Below are 24,550 nucleotides of genomic sequence, written 5' to 3'. Positions count from 1 at the left end.
AAAAAACTAAAGTACAAAAGAGGCCCTTCCGTTTAGTTACGGTGTGTGCACAAGCTGGATAGGGCCATACCAGCGTTATAAAAATGCATATATATCAGCAAGCTGTAACATTTTTATCAATGGAGTCATAAATCAGCATTAACTGCATCGTCGTCATGTTAATTTATCTTAGCCGTCCTTCCTCTACAATAGCGATAATGAGGTTGTCGATAAATTGAACTTTTCGCAGCGATCTGCACCCCCTGATACTTAGTATAGAGCTCCTCAGGAGCGCGAAGCTTATTTTAGTTCTTATGTAATTATCGGTTCTGGATAGCTCTCTTGTCTTTTTTCACTTAGTTGTTCGGCTAATCGTTGCATCGTCCGCGTGGCTCTTGGAGCAGCTCCACCGGTGCATCTGAAAATCAACGGGCAGAAGCTACTCTGCTCTACGTTCAAAATCTTTGCCGATATTTAGAGTTCTTCAGCGTTTCGTGATATTTATATGCGTCTTTATGGGGTTTTCGCGATGTTTTGGCTTGGGATTGAAAAATTTTACATCAAAGAAAGCGCGGCTAAATGGTGAACCCCAGAGTCCGTTTACCTTAATGTCAAGTCGTGCCTCAACTTCAGTTGTAGTTGAAATGTTGACAGAGCTTTCGCCTTGCAACGGCTGAAGTTTCGGCTAAATCTCAACGTCATGGCAAACCTCGTTCATGAGGTTGGCGAATATGTCTGTAGTTTCATTGTCTTATGTGTGTGTAACCGCCCTTTGCACAATGTAGCGCATGTGTTAAGTTAAAATTAACACCACATGCACATGTGAGTGGGGTTTTGGTCGGTTCCCTTTCGTATCTCAAGTAAAAACTATCTCTGAACTCTGATTTATTCAGGTTGAAGTTGTAACTGCTCAATGGTAAAGCGTTTAGCCAGTTAGAGGCTCCCTTTTCAGGGACCAGGTCAATTGCGTATTTATCTGTTTCATCTAAGGAGTTAATGAAGTTTGGTTTCTTTCGGTTTGTTCTATCAGTTTTCTTTTTTTTTTGATTTTCGTACATATTTTTTTTGCTGTGTTATTGCTCTAACAGGATCTTGAGATTCCAGTACTAGTGATGTTTCCTTAGACAATTCTAGATAGCTTTTATGATTGGATAGCAGCATGATGTTAAGGCCGCCCATTTTAAGGGGTAAGGAAGATATCTCACAGAACTGGGAGTTCAAGGTGTTTTTACCGACTAGGTTAGGTTTTAATTGTTCTTTGATAATCTTTTCACATATTTCTAAGTTTTCCATAGTGTTAGGCGTTGTCCTGGTAAAAAAGAAAGTTTTTCTTGAACTCCTTCAGTATTGCACGCATAAATGTTTTGGGGGGACGTTTTAGCGATTTCTAACCTAACTCGCAAATAAAAAGGTTCATTAAAAATGTTCACTTATTTGGAAATTGCATAGCATCTGTTCTCTTCTTAATTTTGACGAGTGTTTGGCTATTAAGCTTCTGTGGCTGAGTGGTTAAAGCGTGAGACGCTGCATTTCTAGTTCGCAGGTTAGAATCTCAGATTAGCTGTTTTCTGCTAATTCGAGGCCTTCTTCTTCTTTTTTATTGGACTTTATAGAGCTGCTTTTTTGTCATGTTCGAACTGTAGCATTTATTTTTTTTTTAGTTTTCTTGAGAATAATGACATTTCAAACTGTCTCTCTTGTCGATGTTTTTTGTTTATTTTTAGTTTGAATCATCTTTAACTACCACCAACTGAATAAAACAAGGCTTTTAGTCAATGAGTAATGTTGATCTAAAAAAGGATAGACCGTGCTTTCATCAAAATTTAGCTTGTTTTGCCGTTGCACTGAAAAGAAACTTGAGCTGACAGAGATTTTTTTGAGCATTATTCCGATTATTGAAATTGAGGAAGAACTTTTGTCTTCGCGTGTGTTTTACTTTTTTCAATGCAAATTAAGCTACGACAAAAATCATTAGAACAGATCGAGTTAGACATCATTTTAAAACTCTTTCAGCTGTGATACTAACGTCATCAAATTTTTCTAAAACTGGTTACATTGTCGAGAAAAAGCGACTTCAAGTTTTTGAGTTTAATCTAATTTGGAGCGAGTAGGTCTGTTAACTAGCTCTGAGAATAAACGTTTCCATTTAGATAATCAAAAACTTATATTTTCTCCCGGAAAACTAGTTTTGGTTGCTTCATAGCCGATTTTTTTTTCGTGTTTTTATGATATTCCTTTTTCGATTTTAACTGTTCTCGATTATGTCTATTTCACTAACGTTACACGTACACGCGGTCGTACAATAGTCTCATCTCACACGCAAAAAAAAAACGATTTTTAATTTGAGGTTTTCTAAAAAAAAGGTTAAAAAACTCGGATCAACCGTACCATCTCCCCCCTTAGTAACCTACTGTAGGTTGTCCTACCCAAGCATGTATTACTTCTGAAAATTAATTCTGTATTAAATATGCAATTCATACTTTTTCACAATTTGTATTATTTTGGTTTTTTGTACAATTTTTATTTCGATTGGCTACAAAGTTAGTTAAATTGATGTTTTAATTAAGTTTCGATAATTAAAACAGTCACGTATGTGGTATAACTATTCTATTCTTAAGTTGTGTTGTGAAAAATCGATTTTCTCGCTGTTAAATTGATAGGAAGTGATTGTACGGTTGATTCAAAAACGTACAGCAACAGGCTCTCCTTGTTGATCCGACCATTGAAATCCGACCAACTTTGTATTCGGGTGTGTTTTAGTTTTTTCTTTTTGTTTTCCACGCAAAATCAACTACCACGAACAATCATCGAACAGGGTTGAGTGGTATATCATATTAAAGTTCTTTCAGTCGTGATTCGAACGACGTTAAAAATTTTTCAAAAAGTTTTCACAGTGTCGAGAAAAACCTGTTTGAAATTTTTGATTTTTGGTATAATTTCGAGCTAATTAGTAAAGTAGTTAGTAATTGCAAAAGCTTATTTAAGCTTAATTGAAGCCGTGAAATTTTAGGTTTACTCAACTAAAGGTAGTTTTTGGAGTTTTTTAGCGCAATTTTTTGGAATCAAAAACTTAAAAATTTAAAAAAAATTCCGAAAAAAAGTTGAAAAAATTTTGGAAATTTTTTCAAAATTTTTTTCCAATGGACTTTTTTTTTAGTTTGACTCTCAAATATGCCTAAGTTCTAATTTTTCGTGCTGAATTTTTATCACAACATGCAGAAAAAAAACGAGATTTAAAACATTTTTCTATTTTTTAAGACTGTGGTCGGAACATTCTGTGCTACTTGCACAGTAATCGGCTATCCTTGTTTCATTGTACTTTATCGAGACTCAAATTAGTTTCACTTGTTTGTATAATTTAATGTAATGGGCTGTTTGAAAAATAGGTTCCCGTTTCGATTGGTCGTGAGTCATTATTTTTGCATGAATTTTTCAGCTGACTATTATTTGTCTTTGTGGTGCATGCTTTTGCTACCTGTGTCGCCTTGTGGAAGTTCACTACCCAAATCTACACATTTCAATTTTTAGAGATATATAGGGCAGGAAAACCCCATTCACTTCTAAGTCAGGTTACATTGACCGGAACTGGATTGGACAAGAGCAGACCTCCCCCTTTTTTAGATGGAGAAAAAAATCGAAGTTAATAATTATGAAATTAATATTTATTTATTATAATATAAATTGTTGAATACCAATATTATTGTTCATTGTCTGCAAGCTAATAGTTCTTTGCCAAAAAAAAAGAAAGTTTGAGTTTTGTCTCAGCTTTATGCAATCACGATAACATGTACGTTGTGGCTAATGTAGTTTGATTTTCTTAGAACTTGCTAACACAACAGATTGTTTGCTTGCTGATGCTGCCGTGTTGCTTACATTTTTGGATCTACTGAACAATCCCCCCCCCTTATTGTATCTACTAAAGAATCTCCACCCCTGTAAATAAAAACAGGAAATTCGCACTAGAGCGTTGTATGTAAACTCGAATTTTGCTGCATTCTGAGTGGTCAAAAATTCGCTGCAAGTAATCTACCTCACAATCTCCCCCTTTCTTGAAAGAGGGCGGGGGGGGGGAGAGATTGTTAAGTAGATCCATACTTTTCTATCCAGCTTAATAAGCATGTCGATTTTCAAGTGCCTTCTTTGTTAAAAAATAATTTGATATAATTTTTGAATTCAATCATTGTCAAATCTGGATTGAGTCGAAATTTGTTTCCCTTGATTATTTTGAAAGAACTTTTCATGCTGTTGATATTCCTGATGGTTTTCAAGTGCCGCTATTAGCCTGTTTTGTGCCGAAGTGCCGGGCATCATTTCCTATCGATGGCTAATTAGGTGACGCTTAAATCAAGGGGCAATTAGTTGAAGACAAACAAATTGTAAACAATCTTGTATTGTTTAGGGAATTTTAGTAAATTTTTGCAACCAAAACCAGACAACAATTTGCTGAATTTGAGTAGCTTTTTTGAAAAACAAATTCGACTTTGAGTGTTTATCGTATAGAACTGGAACAGTACAGTTCAGTTTCAGTACGAGTTGAAAAAGCCTGGATGCTGCGTTGTGTCTCACAATCACCTGGTCTTGGTATGTAACCAAGATTTTTATTTTTCATCATTTCATATCTTTTCTTTTCAGCTTTTTCCCTTGTATTTTTTAAGATCTTTTTGTAGAACCACAGAATGTTTGTTTAACAACAAGATGTAAACCTGCAAATTGGAAATCAAGTTATTTCATAATTAATCAATCACTTCCGCAAAAGATGGCCGGTTGTTTATTTCTACTGCAGTTTAGTGATCGCTATAAAAGTGAATAAATTCGTCTTTTTGTTTGTTCACCCCGTGGTTTCCTGCTTGCAACAACTAATGAAAGACCGGACAAATTTGCTGTTGGCTGAAAAAAGTCAGCAACCGAATAAAATCCAAAACAAAGTGTCGCAATTGCTAGTAAATCGCCTGTGCACCTTAAAGTACCTTTAACTCAGCGGGGCTGATCGGGTGAAAATTGTGAAAATGAATAGCCAAGGAGCGTAAATGGAGTTGTATTGTTATTTTGAGACGGTCTATTGGCTGGTAAAGTTACTAAGTTAGCGCCAATTTAATTTGCTGAAAAATCCAAAACCAGCAAAAATGAAAATGGCTTGAAGAAATAAATGCGGAGGATATTTAAACAATGCTCCCAAACTGTGAGATAACTTTACAACAAATGAAATTTTATTCACAAAAAGTTTGCTAGTATTGTTTCCGCAGCTTCGCTTTTTAGTATTATTTGGCTGTCTGATTTTTCATTTCTTTGCGGTGTAGCTTCTGTCTGCATTAAAAAATTGGCTCTTGAATGAATTTGGTTTGATTTCAGCTTACTGCTTTTGGAACTGAAATTGAATTTCAAATTCAATTGTATTTTGAGAGTTTTAAATTTTCCTCATCAACCTAAAAAGCGATATTTATATTATTGATGAACATAGATTTTCAGCTGAAAGAGTTTTCCTGCCGAGGTAAGTCAATGCCAAGTTTCAACTTTTATTTCAAATTTATTACAATTGCGACGCTGAACCAAGTTGGTAACACGTTGGATATTTGGGTTCCTTAAAAATAAATGGCTCCCTGAAGAAATTTTTTGCGTCTCGAAATCATCGCTAAGCAAACGAATTTTAGAGACCCAACTATCATACTTACACCTCAAGTTAATCGCCAATGGTTTCTGAAAATCTAGATTTCAGCCATGAAATCAATTATCAAATAATGTCGTCGAAAAAACTCTTTTATTGATTTTCATTTTTGTTTTCTTTGCTACGCATAACTGTCTTGAGATATTATCATATTATTCGTATCATAATTAGTAGACAAAAGTAAGTAATACTTTTTTGGTGTACATACCTTTTCATTATGGTCTTTTTGCGCATTTCTTAGTTTTTGATTCAAGACAAATAACAATAGACCATAAAAATTGATTTTTGAGTACTTAGAAGCCATAAAAACAACATAACAGAAAGTGAAAATGCAGTTTTTTTGTCTAAAATTGATTGACTATAAAGTTCTCGGCTCAGTGGCAAAAGCAGACAGACAAATGATTAAAAAAGAACTAAGTAGTAAAACTATTTTATCTTGACGATATTAAAGTTAGGCCTCTAGATTATAAAAATAGTAAAAACAAATGAACAAACTAGCGCTCAAAAATCTACTTTTATCTTATTTTTCAGTAGTGCATACGGAACTTGATGCGATATATAATGTTTAATGAAAACCGCATTTTGTTGCAAGCAGTTCTAACAGTGATGATTGCTTAGTCTGGACTTCTTTTAAAAGTATAACTATTATTGTCTCGCCAGTTAACAACAATTTCAATTTAATCATTTTCAAACTCTTTGTTTTTCTTCCTTTGCCACTGACATCAAATTTTTGCAGAAATTTTATTATCTAATTACTAGTGATCAGATTATCGTTGATATATTTATCCCAAGAACTATGAAGATTTGACCGGCCAGACGCAGATCAGAACGGCACACATACGAATTGGACTGAAAAATTGTGAGCATTTAAAAAAGAAAATAAAGTTTTCCCGATTTGAAATTAGCCCGATTGTCACTTATCCTCTAGAAAATACTTGCGATTTTTTAAATCAACTGTTTTGCTTTTTCACTGCAAGTTTTTTGCTAAAACGAACATTAAGACTTCGAACCAGGAATCGTGTTTTTAGGCTCAGCCGAAATGGGCCGAAAGTCTAAAAGTTTGTGCCAAAGTACCAGTAGTGCCGAAATTTAAGTACAAAGGCTTTCAGTTTTATGAGAAAAAAACAACAACTGCTCGATATCATGTAGCGAAAATTTTGGCAGAGAAAAATGTGATTAATTATTTCTTCTGGAATATGAATATCCAATCTTCAGTAACAAACTTTGAAAGTATTTTGGACCGTCACACATATTGTAGAAGAGGAAGTCCACAAACGCGTTTTTGTAAAGTACAGTTTTTATTCACAATCTTACGGATAACTGACAAATGCCAAAAAATACACATTTGTTGCGGAAAACGTAGTTTTTCCGCCAAAATCGGCGTTGAAACTAGGCTAAATTATGCCGAAAATTGCTCTGCTGCTTGCAACCGACTGAATGTTAATGAATGAATTGATTTTTCAATAATTCAAGGTAGGTGCGTTCAACAGTGCCGAAGTACAACAGTGCCGAAACTGAAAAAAGGTTCAACAGTGACGAAAATGTGTTCAACTGAGAATGTGTTGAACTGTGTCGAGGTACTACTATGATAGAGTGGTCCCTTGAAAATAACCAGGTCCGAATAAGACACATAGGTCTCTGAAATGTTTAACAATTATGATTTCGCCATTCGGAAAGATGTCGCAGTATATTTTCAAACAAATTTTAAGTTTCTTTGTTTAAAGTTCCTCCTCTCAATATACTAACGTGGAAAATTCAAAAAAAAAATGCCAAAATCGAATTTTGATGACAAATGAGCCAATTCAATTTTGGTTGTTAAACCGTATAATAAGTTGAAGCGAGCATATTTCTTGATATAAAAATTATAGTAATTACAATTCTTAATTTAAAAGGTTTCTGACTCATCATTTCGCCAGATTTTCATAACGAATAATTTATAAACAAACTAGTTTTCAAAATTATAACATGCGAAATTCATGCGGGACCTATCATAGTTGCTTTTTTGAGGGACCACTCTATCAAAGTAGCTCCTGTGTTGATAAAATTTCTTGTTTTTTTTTTAAAAAAATTACGTTAACCCCCGACCCAGCTCCCACTTCCATTTTGCCCACCAGAAATGTCATCCATTTTGCTGCAGCCGGTCTCACCGTGAGAAGGCGGATGAGACTGAGATCCCTCCAATCATGGCTGAAGCCTGATTCGAGCCCACGGTATTAAAGTACGCGTGTCTTACCCACTCGGCCACTGCTTCTAACTACAGTACTCGTCAACAGGCCCCAGATTTAAGTGAAATAACTATTTTGTGTAGTTAACTAACTTCTGAGAACACGGAGGAAATCAACAATCAGAGAAAGGTGCTTTTTCTCAACTGTTTCTGTTGAAATTCTCCACAGCATTTCAGAAACTATACACTAACACTGATATATTTACTATTGTCAGTGATTTAGGATGAGTAAACACAGTATTCAAAATATACGTTGAACAAAAATCTCATTTTCGGCACTTTTGTAATTCGGCACAGTTGTACTGCCCCATCTAAGCTGAATAAGTTTCCAAGAAGTGTTAAGAATTACGCTCTACATTTGTAACTGTCGAAACTGCGCGAAAAAAAATTTTTTTTCCTTATTTTTATGAAACTGTAATTTTCACTAGCTATTTTTCTCTGATCGATTTAACAATTTTTTGTGCTTAAGTTCGGGTTTTTTTGTTTTTCACGGACTAATTTTGTTTTCTTAGAGCAACTACTACAAGAATGAGAAAATTTTATGCAGTCAAACGAAAAAGAATTGAAAAAATTGCCGCTTCAATTTCGGAAACTTTACATATTAAGCAATAGGATTTTAAGTGATTTTATCTGGTAACTTTTGAAAACAGGTAGAATTAAAAAAAATACTGTACTGATGAAGGAAATGGGTTTTTGAACCACTTTTTTACCACTAAACTTATAAATGCTTATACAGAAAACTTGATGATTTTACTTTGCTCTTGAGGCATTCTTGACAGGCTCAATGCATTTTGACGTCCTCTCAAATGTACTAACTTTAACAATACTTGGAAACAAGTTTTTTATATAGCGATTGTTTTTGAGCGAAGTGATTTATCAAATAAGTATCGGTCGTGTTTTTTTTTATCCGGAAAAAGTCCTTGAAGTTCTTCACTCTCAAGTTTGATCTTTCGTTGTTTGACTTGTGTTTTTTCAAGCTCACTTCAAAATCATTTGCTGAATGAAAGGCACATAGCACTCTCCGCTGATAAATTGGCGTGAAAAGAAAGTGCTTTATGAAAAAAAAAATTTATAAACATCTGCGAGTTTCCTGAGTTGATTGCCTGCTTACACTTGTCTGTTGGCTGTTGTGATTCTTTTAGATAATTTTTGTTTTTGTTATTCGACAATTTATAATAATTCACAGAAATTACGGGTTCTGGCTAAAAGCATCGTTTTTGATTTTTTGGACGTTTTGTTTCTTCTGGATTGAATTCAACTGTCGATTTGAGTTTTTCGCCTATAATACGTAGCATTAAGATGCATAATATCGATGGTTGGTGGTGTTTGATCCGTACAGATCCCGCTCAATCCTGTCCAATTTTAGAAGTCTAAACGCAAAAAGAAAAAACCATAAAGTTGGTGGTTTTTATTTTAACTGAATTCTTGTTGCAAAAAATGGTCGAAACGGCGGTTATGTGTAATGTTATGTATAGTGTGCCAGCCTGGTAGTTTTTTGTATGTGTTTGCTTTTTAAAAAATTTATGAAAAAAACCCTAGTTTGCCAAAATTTGATGCATCGCAGGCAACTTTTTGAAGAAAAAAACACAGGTGAAAAAAATGATGTTTTGAGCACATTTTGAAGGGTTTTAGTAAAAAAAAACGCATTTTGGCGCGCGCTCCCTCCTTCATTGAATGTGGAATAATGAAAAATTGTACGATTTATACGTAAAAATTAGATGAATAGTTGGCCATGAATAATGGCCATGAAAATCATTGCTTATTTAAAATGTTTCTTTTTCACACATAACTCGTTTTTCATTATTCCATTTTCAGTGCCTTCTTAGACATTTCATTCATTTGTGTACAGGTGCTTCAATATTAATTTTTCTCTCCCGATACTGACGATGTCATTCTGATGATGAAACCAGTTACTGGAATTCATTTAATGTTGAAAACTTGTTTTTAATCAGGTTAGTTTTCGGCTAAATAATAGCACACTTGTTCTGATAATTTCTTGTCTAGCTGATATTTCCGTTTTTCAGATTAAATCTGCATTGTTTTTTGCAGTATTTTGCAGGTGTTGATTCGGACACTGCAAAGAAACGTCAGATGATGTCGAGTGATATATCAAATCAAAGCATTTCTTATCAATGATTTGGATGTAAAAAACATGCTTTGAAATTTTCTTATTCAGACAATTAATGTACATACTCTGCACTTCTAAATTGCCGGGAACTCCCGCAACACAAATCGACTTCGTCATAGACCCCACCATCCCCCCCCCCCTAGAGTTTTGACCTCTCGAATTTTTGGGGAGTCTGAATGGACCCCACGGGAATTTTTTTATCATAAAGTTTTGTTTTGACCCAAACTTTTAGAAAAATATGCCTTGTTAGAGAGCTCCAAATAAAAAATACTGTTTTCTCCACGCAAAAAAATGGTCGCCTGGATTAAATAACAGATATTTTCTGACAAATTTTAAGTTCAGGAACGTTTGTGGCTTTTTTCTATATTATCAGCATTGATCCAAATTTGCGTGACCCCCCTGATAATTTTGAACCCCCCCCCCTCTTCCCCGCAATTAAAAACGCCATTTCTGCTCAAAAAAATGTCTAACTTCCCCGGTAATTGTCGATCCCCCCACCCCCCGGCGAGTTGTACTGTGCAGAGTAGTGAGATGCCGATTATCCAGTTTTTCATTTTTAGTAAATTTGTCAGTTCGTAATTTTAATCTAATTAGTTGGAAAGGTCTGCATTTGAATGAAGGAAATTTTGTCTTTGAAGCTTCTCAATTTAGTGTTGAAGATCTCAATTGCTCTGAACGATATTCTCCAATGCCAACTTTTTCAGCGTCGCGAGGTCTGTACCAACGGCACAACAAACTAGCCAGTGGTACTTTTTAGTCGAACGTTTTGTTCAGTCTATCCTCGCCAAAATCATATGTTTTTGAAGTAGAATTTTTTGCCTCATTTGAAAATGAATGTTTTCTTTTTTCCTCACAAAGTTAAATGTTTTTTTTTGCTAGTTTCTTCAGAAGATTTGAATACTTTTTTTCAGTTCTCGGTAAAATAGGGCCATTTTTTCTGTTTTTGCTTAGAATCTGTAATCTGCTGGGCAACCACACTGTAATCTGTTTTAGTTTGAGTTAAAGATTCAACCTCGGTCCTGTTATCTCTAGGTCCCAACAACTAATAACTGAGCCCATAAGACTAATCTTTCTTCGAAAATCTCGATTTTTCCGAGCTTCTATCTAATCTAAAATGTGTAGGTCGCCATACATAGGTCTAGTAATAATTGTTTTGACCTTCATAATTTCTTCATAAAAGTACCCAAGAAGCGAGAACGCTCCGTTAGATTTCAATCGAATAATTGGAGCCATTCAAACTTCTCTAAATAAAGACTCAAAAGGAATAATATGAAGTTCTAATGGAATGAATTCTACCAAGTTAGTGTTTATACTGCAAACTGGAGCCTCGCTATTACTTGAATGGTATTAGCAAGAGTTGAATAGTATTAGTAACTTTGGACTTGCTTGGCCGAGTTCAAATCAGTAGAAATCTCTAATAGGAAATCAGATTAAGACAAATCACTGACCAGTCCTATACCTTATTAAACGTTTTTAGCCGACAAGCAATTTGGCCGATTTCTACTGAAACATTTTGATCGTTTTTTTTTTCGTTTTTCTGCTACCAAAAATCTGCTACCATCGCATGTAACAAAAATCTGCTACCATCGCATTTGTCGAAGTGCACATTTGTCAATTATTTTTTCAAAGAATTGCTATCAAGTATAGAAATAGTTGCAAAATTTCGTCTCGGAAACTTTCTTTAAACCTGACATTGAATCTATTTCGAAAGTTTAAGTTGTTTCCTGGACATCATAAACAAAATTACCACTTTGTCAGTTACGAGGCAAATAGTGTAGCCCCCCACATTCTAATCAGTTAATGAGCTTTAACTGCCTCTCCCTGGGCGCCCCTGTAGCAAATCAATCCCGAGTCTTCATAAACCTAAACAAGGGTTCAGATAAATCGATAAAATTGTAGTCATGAAGCCTGAAACTGACTTCAACTATGTCTGAGGTCAAAATGTTGTAGATTTGCTACAGAGGAGAGGTCTCTGGAAACTCTTTTAATCCCTACTGCTTGGGTCTCAGGGTTTTTCTCAGCTTAAGGCATCGGTATAATGGAGGAACAATTAGCCAGTCATTTAGGTGGAGAGCAGAAAAAAAAACAAATATCTCGATAACAACAAATTTATTGGAAACAGCAAATTTATAATTAAAGTAACGAAAGCCTCTTTATCAAAGTCATTCCGTCGAAAAGTTAAGTTTCGCTGAATCTGAATGTGATGTGTTTCGATTCTTTTCTTAAGCGGATGATTTTAGCAACCATTTCGGTCAGTTGGGTGTACTGAGTATTTCGGGCAGTTGGTTTTGTTGTACCAAACGAGGCTACCAGTCTAGATCTTTCCGTTTTCTAGATTTCCGATCTAGATTGGTCGATTTTCTTCGCATTTCACTTCAATAATGCCCCCTTTCTCGGTTCTTTCTTGACTTAAATTTGCTCAGAACTTTTGCATATCAGTTAAGCCTGTACAAACTTGAAGTTACTGCCGGCACAATCAAACAAGAATCAAGAGTAGGATATCTTCTATAGAGCAGTTATTTGTCAGAAAATCACAAAATAGGACTAGTTTAGTATTAGTTTCAACTAAGCTACTTTACAACCAGTTCTGAATTGAATCATAATAGTCATACATAAACGCCAAACTGAAGTCGATTTATTTAATTTATATATAACTGACTGCTGAAGTAGTGGTTTAACTAACTAGGACTGTACTTACTAACTTATTGCCTCAGAAGGGCTAAAAAAAGACGGAGATCGCCCGTCCATAAATAATAAAATAGTCCCCCAGTAACCGTTTCGCCAGAACTTTAAACAAATTGAGGCTGTGGTATCTTTGTAACTGATTTGTAAATCTTGTTTTGCGACTGGGCCACTTCGTTTGTTCCTGGACGGATAAACCTTGTTTCCAGATCTCTCTTTATAACTCGATTTTATTTTATACCCTCTTTACTCAGATCTGGTCCAGGTGTCTGAAGTTAGAAGAAATTGTGGCCAGGTGATTACCTTGGAAAGTGCGCTCTTCTTTTTTACGCCTCCCTTAACTCCAGACACCTTTACCTGTTTTTATACAGTCTGTCAAATGGCCTGTTTTGCCGCAAATTATTTGCCCTTAATTAGGTTTCATTTCGATTGAATTTGTCGCCAAATTGTCAAATTGAAACAAAATCTTTGTTTTCAACGTCACGAAAATAGCAAATTCTTTTTGTAAAACAGCCAATGTTACCTTGATTTTCGCCAACCATCAAGTATAAGGTGTTTAAAATCACGCCTACTCTGGCCGACAAACAAAGCGTAAGTCATATTTACGACTGATCTTCTTGAAACGAACGTTTTTTTTTTACCAACAACTTCCTCATTGTGAAAGAAAGAGCTTCTGACGACTAAATCCAGACAATCGCAAGCATACTAATTTTTTTCAGACTTGACAAAGGTAAAAAAAAAGTCGGAACAATTTTTGTCAATTTTTTTTGCAATTTTCCAATTTTGATCGTTATTGAAATCTAATTTTTCAAATTTTGACATACCGGCATTTTTGAGTTTTGCGGAAAAAATTTTAAACAAGGTAATGGAATGTATTTATTTTCAGTGTTCTCAATAAAATGAATAGGACCGTCGAGAAGAAAATAAGAATTCTATTTAGAACAAGCCTAAAAAAGCAAAGAACTCATCAGAGCTAGTCACTTTATCAATTTGTTTTCTTTGAAACATTTAAAAATGTTTTCCACTGCATAAAATTTTTAACGGGACAATACTATCAGCTTGCGTGTGGCTTAGTTTAACCATATATGATGTTGCAACAGACCTATTGGCTATATCAGGGTTTGCGTTCTCAAATTGGCTATTTAAGACCGAGTTAGTTTAGCTGAATTTGAAGTAAGGCAAAAGCGGATCTTTAAGTTCTTTGATAAATGGAGTCTTATTTAAAATTAAAATTAAAGACTATTTGAAATTTTCGTACATTTTGCTTATATAATTGACTGATTTTCAGTCAGCTAAAGTGGAGTTTTTGGAGAAAAAAAACACAATCTTTATGGTTTACTATTTGTGTCGGCAAACTTATGAGTAAAAATGACAAAATACGAATGGTCTCATTTAACAAAAAGCCTACCTCGAAAAATCATAGAAATGAATTTTGCTTTTATTCAAAATAGTTTGTTTTTTGTAAACATATACCGCGATTTCTGATATACTTTTCAATGCTATGCCCTTGTTAATCTAATTTTTAAAATTAATGAAAGTGAATTGCTTCGAAATTTGGATAGTTTGTTTTCTCGTGGTGTAAGTTCCTTGAAAACAATCAATTAATTTAAGATTAAAAACTCGCATTTTGGAATTCCGTAAGTTAAATTTGAATTAAAAGAGAACAAATGATATATTTTCTGAGATAGTCAATTTGTAAAACTGAGTTTGAATTATTAGTGTGTGTTTTTGATAATAGATGGTATTGGACAGTGCAGTCATATGATTCTTTTATTGCCGTTGGAGATAGCAAGGGTATTGCAACCGGGTACTAGACTTTTTGTTTTAACCAAATTTGTTAACAGGACTGAACTGGATCATCTTCTAGTGGTACCTTGCTTCATAATGAATTCAACTTTCTTAGCGTTTCTGGCTCTTAAGCCTGGAGGTAACGAATGTGCCTGGTACGCAAAGGTCCTTTATTCAAATCTGGCCAGGACTTGTAATATATTGTTTTAAAGATAATTGTAGACCTGTTACTTGTATGCTAACGTTTTTTCGGGTTAGTTGCCGCATCTTAGTCTTTTTTTACTGTACGCAATTTTTGCAGTTGCTGTTTTTGAATGATTTATTCCCGCAATTTGTAGTTTTACTTACCTTGACTTTTTACTTTTTTGTTTCGCTTAAAAACTTAAGTTGCCTCAAATAATTTCTGTTTATATTTAATCAGATTAGTGACCAAATTTAGGGTCCTGTCAAGGGAAACACAGTTTTTGTGCTTCCCTCCGGATTGCCGAAAAAGATAAAAGTCACAGAATAGATTTAGTAATTTAAAATTTTTCTTGACAACATTTATTTTTGGTTCTACTGGAATTTGCTCACGCTGTGAATGTTTCTGAATTTTATTTGGTTGTATCGCTGGACGTGTTTTCTTCAAATTGAACATTATTGATTCAAGATAATTAAATTTTTGTAATTTGGGTTTTTTGACCTGGTTTCAATTTTTTCTGACTAGCTTGTAATGCCAGTTCTATGTGGTATCGCAATTGGTGCGACGCTCCGCTTCGACTTTGTGCTTAATATTCAAATGTCTTTCTAGGCATGCTTGCCTAGATTGATCTTTTATCGAGAAAACAAACGTTTTTGGTAGACCTAGTTTTTTCAACTTTTTTTCTTTTGTTCGTTTTGTGTTTCTATATTTGGGTGGTATTGCAAGTGGTACGAAGCTCCCATCCGCATCTGTCTATACAATTTTGCCGACCACATAGGATTTTGTCATTTCTAGACAAAATCAAGCACCTTGTTTGCAAATGATTTGTTTTCTGATAAGGGTTTCATGTATGATCTTTTATTAGAATAACTAAATAACTAACTTAGTTTGAAAAACGTTACTTTTAATTGAACAATTTATAGACCTGAGTTGTGCGACAACTTTGGTCCATGGATTGATTTTTTCGTCAGTTTTATAAGTGCTCTCGGACTGAACATTTTTAAAGCAGCTCGATATCCGACACCAAAAACTTAATTCTAACTTATCGATTATATATCATTAATTCATGCACTAAGGCCAACATGATGTACTATGCTGAAATCTAATTGGCTGAATAATGTTACCTGTAACCAAATAAACAATCTCCCCCTTAATTGATTGGTTTATGATGAGATTGTTCTCCTGGTCCAAAAGTTTATCCAAAGTTCCTTTTCACCTTCGGTGGTCGGAACTATCAGGTGCGGGGTAAAATGCAAAAGATTTTAAAACATTGCTTACAGCAGTATAAGTGTTACATTTTTACTGCGACAATTTTGGTCTTTCTCTGAGAAGAAACATACTTGTTTGATGCTAGGCAAAGTAAACCGGTTAAACTTATCGCTAAATAGTTGTTTTATATTGTCAGATATATTATAAAGTAAAACAGCGAGTTTCAGCACGGAACTTTCTGTGCCATCTCAAGAACAACTATTACTGTTTTATGATTTGGATTATAGATGTCCCTCTTATCAGTGTGATCACTTTAAGTCTATTAGAAGCATTATTTGCCTTGTCAATGACTCCAAAGCCTGCTGTTTTAAAACCATCCAAAATAAAGCTTCATACAAAAAGGAAACAAATAAAACTTAAGCTGTATTTTTGATACGATTGATTCAAATTGCAGTTCTCTATGATTTTTTTGGTGACCATAATGTCTATCGTTTTCGTTTGAAGTTAATTTCCTCGTTTTTTTTCCTAACAAATTGTTTTTAGTTTCTTGTCCTTTTAAATACAAGTTGGTCCAATTTCCGGTTTTTTTCTTTCATATATATGTCTTTTTCAGAGACATCTTGGCAGATGAAATGAGCAGCTGTCTGCTACAAAAATACTTTTTTGAAAATAAGATTTTCTTTGTTTTTTTTGCTTCATCAAATATTTCCAAAGTCTTTTGCCATGCAGATTAATTCACGATTCAAAGTAAATATAATTTCTCAACTTAAAAATAAATGTATTTTCTGACTGTTCAAACTACTAGAAATACTGCGACATTTTGAAGAGAATCGAAAAAGGTTGGAAAATGGGAAGCGCCATTTGAGTGTTGTGGTATTTTAGGTACTAGTTTATAGTTTACCATGAACAAATTGGCCCCATTGTTCATTTTCGCTCTTCTTTTTCAAAACATTTATTGACAAGTTTCGATTCCTGTCATCTTTTTACTCTATCTTGTAGTCGATGCTTTGATAAAAAAATGCTTCTTTTTTGTTTCCTTTTCGCCTAATTGCGACTGAGTTAAAAGCGATGATAAGACGTTATGTTGCTTACTAGCAAGTTGAATTATTCATACCACCAACATTGATCGCAAATTCTATTATAATTTGTTCAACATATTTTTGGTCCAATTTTATCTTAACTTTTGCTCTTTTGTTTTAGATAGCGGTCCCCTCTGAAAGAAAAACACAAGTAACGATTAGCATCAACTACGAAAGCCGTTTAGTTTGCAGGGGAAAAGTAGCGACTTTTGTTTCTCGTCAACCATAAAAGAAAGGCCATATTTCAACAATCGAGACCAACTTACAGAATACAAAAGACCTCGCTTTTTTTAACCGGACATTCGCAGAGATTTCTAGCTTTTTATATGCTGAGGAACGCTTCATCCCTACGTTAATTGAAAAACATAATTTGTCTTTTTTTCTAACGCAAAAAGGAAAAATATATCTCCTGGTTTGTCTTAGTTAGCTGCAATTTGATTGACTGTTTTTACCTTTTCATCGAATTATGGGCGCTTTTGTAACTTATTTCAAAGCTTTACCGTTATTTCAAACTTTTGGATACTTGACCGTATAATGGTATAGAATCTTATTTTGAAAAAAAAAACGACTTTGATTTCTATCATTCTTTCATAAGAGTTCTTTTACAAGCCGTTGTATACTATTCATAGTTTATAACAATATATTTTGCAATTTGGAGTTTTTATTTCAAATTACATTTATTTCTTGTTTCTGGAATTTTATTTATTAGAAGTCACCAATTCCAGGAATTTAACTAGCAGCAGAAAATGTCCTTCATCGGAAACATTGCTGCCCTGGCCGCTACTAACCCCCACCTACATCTGGCCCCTCCTCCTCCCCCAAACTCGACAGGGGGCACCTTGGCTAGAGATCCCACGTGGCTACAGGTAAACTATTAAGCTTCTTCTGCAGTTCAAGTTTCTCGTATTGTCTTGTATTTTCTCTAAAACTTGAATATCTAATAAACCCCATAGTTTTTCATGCTGTCTTCAAACGGGAGAGAAATTTTCATAATTCATGAATTTCTACTAATAGAACTTTTTTGTTCCGAACATTTGAAAAACGTGCAGAACTTTGTATTCGGGTGTGGTTTAGTTTTTTCTTTTTGCTTTCCACGCAAAATCAGGTACCACAATAAAATTATCGTAATGGGTCGAGTGATATATCATATTAAAGCCCTTTCAGTCGTGGTTCGAACGACTCTAAAAATTAATTATCCCAGTGTCGAGAAAAACCGGTTTAAAATTTTTGATTTTTCGGTCTAATTTCGAGCTAAAAAGGTTAACGTGCAGGCTTACAAAAGCTTATTTAAGCTCAAATTAAGCGTTAAAACCTAGTTTGCTCAAGTAAAGTTAGTTTTTGGATTATTAGTGTCATTTTGCTAATCAAAAACTTCAATATTTTGAATTTTTTTAAAATTGTTTTTACGATTTTTTTTTTTGGTTTTTCTAGCCATTTCGCTATTAAAACTGTTTTCCAATTGTTCTATTTGACTATGATTGTCACGTCTGCCTTATTTCTATTTTGTCGTCCAGATTTTATTATCACACCATACAAAAAAAAACGACACTAATTTGAAAAAAAAATAAGACTGGTGACACAAGTAACCGTCTATCCTTGTTTGTATTTCAAAACGAATTTTATTTCAAATTTTTGATAATGCTTTTTTTATCTAATTAGTTTTTCTGCGTGGGGTGATAAAAAAAGTCTGATGTAAAACTATATTTAAGGCATATTTGATATTCATAGTAAATACAGGCAAATAAGACACAAGCGTTTTTTAGAAAATTTACTAGAAAACAGAACTAATCAAAAATCAGAAGATTTCAAAAATTTTGTTTCAACTTTTTTTGCCTAAAATTTTCCAGTTTTTTGAAGTTTTTGGTTCCCAGAATGTTTTCCAAAATTAATTTAAGTTGCTTAAAGTTAAGTTTGTGGGACTTAAAGTTTAAATTTGTCCTAATTAAGCTGTTGTAAGCATGCTCGCTTGTTTTATTCGCTCGAATTACGACAAAATCAAAAATTTCAAACCGGTTTTTCTCGACACAAAGAAAACTTTTTCAAAATTTTAAAATGTCCAGTCAGATGATTATTTGTGGCACTTGATTCTGTGTGGAAACAAAAAGTAAAAAAAATTAAACTCACCCGAATCCAAAATTCCTCCCCATTTTCTATGTTCGGAACAATGACCCAACGCTTAAGTCTAAATGACAATTGAACCGAGTATAGAAAAAGAGTACCCTCCCGTTTTCAAATTGTTGATGTATTCAAGGTGGAGGTGTGTCGTGAGTTCCTGCGTCAGTCGTGCAAGCGGGACAACACAGAGTGCAAATATGCTCACCCCTCCTCTAATGTCGACATTCAGAACGGAAAAGTCACCGTATGCTTCGACGCCTTCAAGGTCAGTCACCAGTTCTTCCTAATGTTCCGCTTTCTGTTTTTTTAGAAGCTACTGCTTTAGAACCAGGTCAGTCCCTTCGTCTGCATTGTTGAGGCGGCGAAATCTTTGCCTTTCAATCAAAAGGTCGGTGGTTCGAGACCCACCGTGATCCTTGTTCGTTTTTTGAGGATATGGGGCAACATTGCCTAGAAAATTTTCTTAAAAAATTGCATGTAAATCTCGGCTAGTATAACATCAGCGTTTCTCTGTGAGGAGCTGATCAGCTCGTATTTTGGTCTTTTTCCTCGTTGGTTGTCTTAATTAACATTGTTTATTTTTGGCGAATGTTAAACGAATACGTCCACTTTTTCAGAGGGATGGGGGTAGTCATTAAACACAAAGAAAACGAAGCACATTATTATTAATCGTGTTTTGAAAGTTCTCATTGAAACTTCATAACTATGTGCGCATTGTTTTTAAATTTCCAGGAATTAATTTTGACAAATAACCTAAAAACGGATATATATATATATATTATAGTTGTCATTGAATTGGAACCAAGTAACACAAATGTCTTCCAGCTGTTTATTCTTGTCACATAGTTTAGACCTCCAAAAAGGGTGAACGTAAACTGAGATTAGGCGGTTTTTCTTTTACTGAAAATGCATAGAAGTAATAGTTTAGAACCCGTAGTCAATATTCGCTTCAACAGTTAAAACCCCCTTCCATTAAATTTGATTAAAGAGTTTAAATTAAACCAATGAATTCCGGACTTTAAGGGTTATGTGTGGGATCAAATCATCTTGCGAGGAATACTCGAGCTGCGTTTGAGAGCTGATCAAATAAGTGTGAATGTTCTCAAAAAGGAAGCCTGGAGCCAGCGCCAGACAATAAAACTGTGGCCTACGGTCATTTGGACGAAAGTTTCTCCATTTATTTATTTTTCTCTGGCAAAACTTCTAAGTGTCCAGGTTGTGATCAAAATTTGTTTGTGATTTTGCAGACATTCAAAGACTGTTTATTTTTAAACGCTTCGCTGGTCGCTCTTTTGAGGAAAAGTTGGCTTCAATTTGACCAGCTTCAAAATTACATGTAAATTAAGTACACACCTCGATTACTTAAAACTTTTTTGCGGTCAAAAGGACGCGATATGTTTTTTAACGAAATGATACAGATGCTCTCCTAGCAACTTGATGTTTTAAAATTGAGGAATAGGTACTTTCTGAGCGTTTGTTTCTTCGTTTTTTTTTCTGCACCAAATCGATTTTTTTTTCGATTTTGACTTGAAAGTTGAGAAATTAGCTTCAGGTTTCTAAATTCTTTTGAAATTTGTACTAGCAAATTAGTTTTGAATCTCAATATTGCTATCAACCTATTAATGTCGAAATTCAATCACAAAGCATTTTGAAAATAGGTTTTTGAAAATAGGTGTTCATTCTGATTCGGTTTATTTAATTAAAAAATACTTCTTAGAAGACAAAGAAGATAGAAATTTCAACTCCCGAAAAACTTCAGCCAGATTTGCAAATAGTTTCTGTGTGGATGCCAGGGATGTCCATTTATATTTGTGTTGCAAATACATTGGCCCGAAGAAATTGAATTCAGAAAATTGCAAGCGCTCAAGAAAAACTTGAATAATCAATTGTGAAAAAAAGAAAGGTAATGCCAAAATTCCTACTGCTTCTTGCATAATTCAAATATTTTTTTTTGATTAAAACAAAATTATGAGACCTTAACTGAACACAGATGCTTTATTTGCAAAAAATGAAGACTTGAGTTATAGTCAATTTTACATGAGTGCTTCGTTCTGTTGTCAGTTTTTTGCGCTCCAAATGTGACTGAGGTAGATTTTTTAAACAACTTGGTTAGCAACTGTTGTTTCCATAGTTGATACTCTAATCTAATCTTTGTTTCCTTTGTTGTCGAGTGAACATTTCCAATCAGAGCGAGAAGAGAAACCACTTTGGGTTCCTTCTTATTTTCTCCTCTCTCCTAATTTCATTCTCAGGCTGACTGACATTTGAGACGAACAAGTTTTGTTGCTCTTTTTATCACCTTTTTTCGACTTCAGTGTAATCATCATGTGTTTCATGTCTCAGACAGAGCTCGAACCAAGTAGCACATAAATTACTATTTTTGATCATAAATTCGATTATTTGTGCAGACGAACTTTCACCGCTAGTTTTCAATTTCAATGAAAGTTGACGTTAAGGGGCACGAAGATTTATGAACCTATCGGTGTAACCAATTATAACGGATTTTCAAATTAAAATCATAAAAATCCCTTGATTTTTTGAATGATGAAAACTTATTTTTTTACCATTCAAAAATTAAGTGCTATCACATTTGCTAGAGCATTTTTCTTGCAAATCTGTGCGAAATTGAACTTGCTTCAAAGTGAAACGTAAATCAATTTCGAGCAGCTTCTAGCTTAATCTAGTTGTGAAGCACCTGTTTGAAATTCCAAAGGTCTGGAAGTCGAGTGCTGGTATAGCTTTTCGGTATGCATGGTTGTAGAATTTTCGGCTCATTTGTTTTTGCCTCAATTCTTGTCGACTTAGTTTTCATTCTGTTTTTTAATCAGAGTCAGTAATCACCCTTTAGTTTTCTCTCTACTTTTACAACCCTTTAATAAGAAATTGTTAAATTTTGAGTTTTTGCCCAAAATTTTTTGAGGCTGGAGCTCTTTGAATTTTTGTAGAAATTCAAAGAGCTTTAAGGGTATCTTTTCTTATTCGAAATTTGAAATTTATTCAAAAAACAAGTATTTTTTCTGTTTACTTGCACTCATTGAGTCTTTCCAAACTTTCTGTTGCCAATGTTTTTCAGGAGTTAACTATTTTTTGATATTTTTTGCGGCCATGAAAACGGAAAATAGAAAGAAAATTTGTTATTTTTTTACAGTAATTTTTCTGTGTATTGAAGTTTTGCCAAGCTCGGCCTCGTCTCTTGTGTAAATAAAGTGAAGGATGTCTTGCCCCAGTTTGTAGTTTATGCCCCAGTTTGTAGTTTTGATTAGCTTTTGATTACCAAGAATGTTTCAAAACTCGATGGCGAAAAAAAACATATTAGAATAACTCCTATTCACCACCCTCATTCCTATCTTATCATTCTCATCTCATTTAAATAATACTTTTCTTGAATAGTTTTTCTCACACTCTGTCTATGACTCTGCGAAATAACAGCAAAATTTGGATAAAGGAGGCAAAAATTTATTTGGTTTCAGTTCTCAATAGAAAGGTTGTTGCATAGAATTAATAGAGTCTTTGTGGTATAAATTTTTTATACCAGTGTTATTTATGCTAATAATCTGGCTAATTTTATTTAAGCTTAAAAACATTGGTCAAATTTTGATACGCGGAACAACTGTATTACTGAATTGATAGAGCTGGAATGGTTAAATGATTAAAAAGCTATTTTCTTCAAAACCAGCTCCAATTGAATTATAGATAGTTGCTGTATAAGTTGCGCAAAAAGTAGGACCATGTAATTTTGTGTTGGAAATTCCAAATTCAAGGAATTTTTTTTGCTGACTTTTTTTCATCAGATTAAAAATATATTTATGACAGGGTGACTTGTTGATTTTTGAAGTTTTTAATTGAATGAAAAAGTTATTGATTAATGTCGAAAGCTTTAAAAGACAGAAAAAAATCTGATGGGAAGTTCAGTTTTTCTGTCTGAAAAAGTCAGAAAATGAAAATTCAGAACCGTTTTTTCTAGTCACGCAATACTTTTTGTGAACTTTTTTGAATAACATTATATTTTTGAGGGCTTCAAAAAGATAACACGATTGACGCCTTGATGCTTTCTTCGTGGTACTTAAAATATGGCAACAAAACCCACTCTACATAGTTCTATCCCATTCTTCTGGGATAATCGGTCTAAAAACGTAACCGGTTGATATACAGGTAGCACAAAATGTTCGACCACGTTAAAACCACATAAAAACATAATTTTTTTTCTCAAAAAAGTGTCGTTTTTAGTTCGTGATGCGATGAGATAATTCTTTAATGCTTAGAAACGGAGTGAGTTAGACATCAGCGACAACATTAGTGTTCAAACAACGAATGGCAGAGGATACGTGAAAAAATTAATTTAAAAAATTCTAATTTTTTTTTCCATTTTTTTGCACAATTATTACTTAAAACTTTTTTTTAGAAAAGTTTTATTGCCAAACATATGCTGAATGAAGCTTCTAAAGCCAGTATTTCCTTCAATCAAACCAGGTTTTCTTGCCCTAATTTTTATATAACGAACATCAGTCGATTACTCTACTCACTCGAAATAAGAGTAAAGTTTCAAACCATTTTTCTCGACATTGGGACAACCAATCACGACTGAAAGGGATTTAATATGATATATCACACGATGATACATCCCGGTGATTATTTGTGGTATCTGATTTTGTGTGGAAAACAAAAAAGAAAGAACTAATAAAAAGTTGCTCCGCATTTTCAATGGTCTGAGCAAAAGCTTAATAGTAGTTTTGTGCTATTGTGTGATGTCGTTTTTTTTCAGTTGGGGTCAGATGATGATCCACGTGCGATTTATAGCTGTTGCTTAACATATACGTGTGAAGTGCATGGCGATGGCTTGCAGTATATTGATTGCTCCAGTGCACTTAATTTACATCAAAGTAAATAAAAGGCTATTCGGTAGCCTTGTGGCTCAGCGGCAAATGATTTACATATTAACTTGAGGTTGGGATTTGATTTCAGGCGCATGTGCAACTCTTATCTGTCCCAAACGCGTTGTTTTTTTCCGAACAGTCTTATTCAAATCATCTGTTTCAACTGTCTCTATTTTTTCAATTAAAATTTAGCGAAAAATTTAGTTTAAAATGTTTTGGGCGACTTCAATTTTGTGCAAATGTGTTAATTTAGTTCAACCATTGTTTTGCTGTGGCAGGTGCTTCAATTTGAGAGCAAAAATTGTTTCACTGGGGTATTTTTTTGGGTCACTGAATGGGTTTAATCCTAGTTTTTAGTCAATGTAGATCACCCGCTAATTGATAAACTCTTTTTAGTGCCTTGTTTTTATTGACAGATAGTAGCATATAGAGCCAACCAAGTAATTTTCTACAAATATAAGAATTACTCTAGCCATATCAAAACATTTGCCAACAGATTAAAGATTGGAACAGATAAAAGATAAAACGTTCATGTCAAAGGTTTTTGCAATCGCGAGCCTTAAAAAATACCGTGTCCAGCACCCCCCCCCCTCTCTAGATCTATCCACTCTTCGACAGGGGGAGGATGG

At 34.1% G+C, this 24,550-nt stretch overlaps 1 protein-coding gene across 7 annotated transcripts in view; it reads left to right on the top strand.

Annotated features, from left to right (window-relative positions):
* The first annotated feature begins 4,489 nt into the window (after nt 1–4,489).
* The window catches only part of LOC134848555 (muscleblind-like protein 3), a 68,468-nt gene continuing 48,407 nt past the window's right edge, over nt 4,490–24,550 (top strand). Inside the window, exons 1-3 of one of the 7 annotated variants that reach the window (XM_063866066.1) lie at nt 4,490–4,560; nt 17,054–17,798; nt 19,184–19,312. In XM_063866066.1, coding sequence (XP_063722136.1) covers nt 17,679–17,798; nt 19,184–19,312 — 249 coding nt within the window. In that variant the 5' untranslated portion in view covers nt 4,490–4,560; nt 17,054–17,678. Of the gene's footprint in view, nt 4,561–4,920; nt 5,468–6,277; nt 6,501–12,388; nt 13,267–16,577; nt 16,693–17,053; nt 17,799–19,183; nt 19,313–24,550 lie in introns of those variants that run through there. The other 6 variants (XM_063866067.1, XM_063866061.1, XM_063866068.1 and 3 more) reach the window with 6 other exon arrangements.

The sequence above is a fragment of the Symsagittifera roscoffensis genome, chromosome 6, assembly GCF_963678635.1.
Source record: "Symsagittifera roscoffensis chromosome 6, txSymRosc1.1, whole genome shotgun sequence".
Lineage (NCBI taxonomy): Eukaryota > Metazoa > Xenacoelomorpha > Acoela > Convolutidae > Symsagittifera > Symsagittifera roscoffensis.
The sequence above is the reverse complement of the archived record's forward strand: the minus strand, read 5'-3'. Positions and strand labels throughout refer to the sequence as shown.